The 3475-nt window shown below is 37.6% G+C and overlaps 1 protein-coding gene across 1 annotated transcript; it reads left to right on the top strand.

The window, feature by feature from the left end:
- The first annotated feature begins 1726 nt into the window (after nucleotides 1–1726).
- LOC133304069 (cytochrome P450 94A1-like) lies at nucleotides 1727–3256 on the top strand. Its single transcript, XM_061504039.1, has one exon. It carries the CDS (start codon nucleotides 1727–1729, stop codon nucleotides 3254–3256), a length of 1530 nt encoding a protein of 509 aa, XP_061360023.1.
- The last annotated feature ends 219 nt before the right edge of the window (nucleotides 3257–3475 follow it).

Genomic DNA, 3475 nt, shown 5'->3' with positions numbered 1-3475 from the left:
TTTGGTACAGGAGAAATTTTTATTTGTTCGAGAATCTCGATTTTTAAAAATATGATTTTTACATTCAGTTTACGATAATATCTGAAAATTTAAAATTTAAAAAAATTCAGTTTCTCAGAAATCCAGAAATAATCTGTATACCAAATGACACCTTAGTTGTATAATTTGAAAAGTGATATAGTTTTGAAAAAAAAGTAATAAAGTTTAAAAAAAAAAGTGACGACTTTGCTTGCGTAGATTATGATCGAACGTAATGCATTATGGTACGGAGACCATAGTCCATGTATATTAGTATATGGGAAAAGGATACGTGCTTTTACTCTAGTAAAGAAATAGAATTCATGTCTATAAAAAACAAATTCTTATTCTTTCTCTGATGATTTATTTATTTTTCTCACTTAAAATAATATAATTTGTGTTCTTTAAAATGATACACACTAATCTGCACTTTCTTTCTCGTTGAAAATAAGAACCTAACACCTACCATGAGCAATTATTGTAACCTGCTTTACTGTCTTGAATTTATCAGTAGTGGATCCTTTCATGTATAAAAGTGATCATGTGATCATATTATTTGATTACAATCTTTTATTGATGATGAGATAAGAGAAAGAAAAGTTTATAATTTTTAAATAAGTAGTCATGATCAAATAACATGACCACATGAGCACTTTTACATATGAAAGGATCCACTCCGACCTTACCACAATGCTTCACGTGCTTTTGTAGCTTTTGCCTCAATTCTTCTTCCTATTCCTAACAATAAATTATAAATGTCTGGGGCTTCGCCCCTTAATGTTATAAAAAAAAAAAAAAAAATTATAAATGTCTTGTTCCCACCTTTTTTCCGTTCACACCATTCTCTTAACATTAGTTCATAAATTAGCAAAATAAAAAAAATTAAATAAACAATAATTACTAAATAAATAATTATCTGCAATGAAATTCTAACTTAATAGTTAAATACTATTTATTCATTGACTAAGTTACAAAATTTAATAACACAATTATATTCACAAAATTATTAATTAAAGATTAATTGTAAATTAGTAATTAAAATTATATTACCAAAAATTAATCAAATTAATTATAGATTAATTACTCAATTACTAATTAAATGGTATTAACAAAAAGAACTTAATTTATTAACAAATGAATAAAATATTAATTACAAATAACTCAACCTGATCATTGACCCGATCGAGGTATTCGGTCACTGATTCAACCAGTAAATCACTGATTCAATCATATGACTTGGTCAGTATATACAAATTTATAATTTATATTAAAAAATTATAAATATACTTAAATACCTATAAAAAATAATAAATAATAAATCAAATATCTATAAAAATTAATATCAATTACAAAAATGGCCGGTCTGCATCAGTGTACATCGATTCAATTACATATCTTATCCAATATGAAAACAGGATCAATTCACCGGCTTCTAGATCCACTTGGCCAGGTTTTATAGAACTAATACAAATTACTCTTAGTTGTATAATTTAAAAAGTGATAAGTTAAAAAAGAAAAAAAAGTGACGACTTTGCTTGCGTAGATTATAATCGAACGTAATGCATTATGCTACGAAGACCATAGTCCATGTATATTAAGTATATATATATCTACACTTCCTTTCTAGTTGAAAATAAAAACCTAACATCTACCATTATCAATTATTATAACCTGCTTTACTCTCTTTGAACTTACCACAATGATCCACATGCTTTTGCAGCTGTTGCATCCTTTCTTCTTCCTATTCATCCTCCCGGTGCTAATCTTTTTCCTCTTCCTCAAACCATCTTCGGAGAAGAAAGCAAAAGAGACAGCTACAGTTACCCTCCCAAAAGCATATCCACTCATTGGTTCGTACTTAGCCATCAAAGCAAAAGAAAACACAAACTCTAACATCCAATGGTTATCTGATATACTCCAAATCTCACCTGCTGCCACCTTCACCCTCCACCGCCCCTTGGGCCGCCGGCAAGTCATCACCGGCAACCCCGCCACCATACAACACATTCTCAAGACCCGTTTCTCCATTTACCAAAAGGGCCACAACTTTCTCGAAACCCTCTCCGATTTCCTCGGAACCGGAATCTTCAACACCAACGGCGACAACTGGAAGTTTCAGAGACAAGTCGCCAGCCACGAATTCAACACAAACTCTCTGCGGAAATTCGTCGAACACGTGGTGGACACCGAGCTCTCCAACCGCCTCATCCCCATACTCACTTCAGCATCCCAAGACCAAAAAACCCTGAATTTCCAAGACATCCTCCAACGCTTCGCGTTCGACAACATTTGCAAAATCGCGTTCGGGTTCGACCCAGAATACCTTGCGCCGTCCGTTGAACGGAGCAAGTTCGCGCTAGCTTTCGAGGAAGCGACCGTGATCAGCAGCAAACGGTTCCGCGAACCGTCAGAGTTAATCTGGAAAATCAAGAGAAAGCTCAACATAGGATCTGAAAAACGACTGCGTATCGCAGTTTCAGAAGTACATGAATTCGCGAAGAACATAGTGAGGAAAAAGAAGCGCGAGCTGAAGGAGAAGTCATCGCTTGAATCGGTTGACATGCTGTCGCGGTTCTTGAGTTCGGGTCACTCCGACGAGGACTTCGTCACAGACATTGTCATAAGTTTCATACTGGCCGGAAAAGACACGACGTCAGCGGCGTTAACCTGGTTTTTCTGGCTGCTGTCGAAGAACCCGCGTGTGGAGAACGAGATTGTGAAAGAGATAAGGGATAAATCGGAAACCCCAGCGTACGATGAAGTGAAGGATATGGTTTACACACACGCTGCGTTGTGCGAGAGCATGAGGCTGTACCCGCCGGTGCCGACGGACAGCAAGGAAGCGGTTGAGGATGACGTTTTGCCGGACGGGACGGTGGTGAAGAAGGGGACGGTGGTGGTGTATCACGTGTACGCAATGGGGAGGTTGGAGAGTATTTGGGGAAATGATTGGGCAGAGTTTCGGCCCGAGAGGTGGTTAGAGAAGGTTGGTGATTCGGGAAAGTGGAAGTTCGTTGCGAGAGATTCGTTCAGTTATCCAGTCTTTCAGGCGGGTCCCAGGATTTGCTTGGGGAAGGAAATGGCTTTTATGCAGATGAAGAGGGTGGTGGCTGGTGTCCTCAGGCAGTTCAAGGTGGTGCCCGCGGTGGCGGAAGGGGTGGAGCCCAACTTCGTTTCGTTCTTGACGTCCCAAATGGAAGGTGGGTTCCACGTGAAAATCCTCGAAAGGCTTGCTTGACACTAAAACCAATATTGGAGATTATTAGTGTTTTGTTTGTTGTTGGAATTTGGGTGCGAGGACAGTGGGGGCTGAACCTGCACCGCTTTGGGAGTGTTTTGTATCTTATGGCCAACGGCAATATACCTGCTGCTTGTATGGCCTATCTTTAAATTCATGCAATAATAATATGTTATCATCTTTTAATATAAAATAGGGAAAATTTAAAAAAACTCACTG

Source organism: Gastrolobium bilobum, unplaced genomic scaffold (assembly GCF_033153095.1).
Source record: "Gastrolobium bilobum isolate Gb01-03AN ecotype WA unplaced genomic scaffold, APGP_CSIRO_Gbil_v1 utg7510, whole genome shotgun sequence".
Taxonomy (NCBI): Eukaryota; Viridiplantae; Streptophyta; class Magnoliopsida; order Fabales; family Fabaceae; genus Gastrolobium; species Gastrolobium bilobum.
This window is presented reverse-complemented; position numbering and strand designations above follow the sequence as displayed.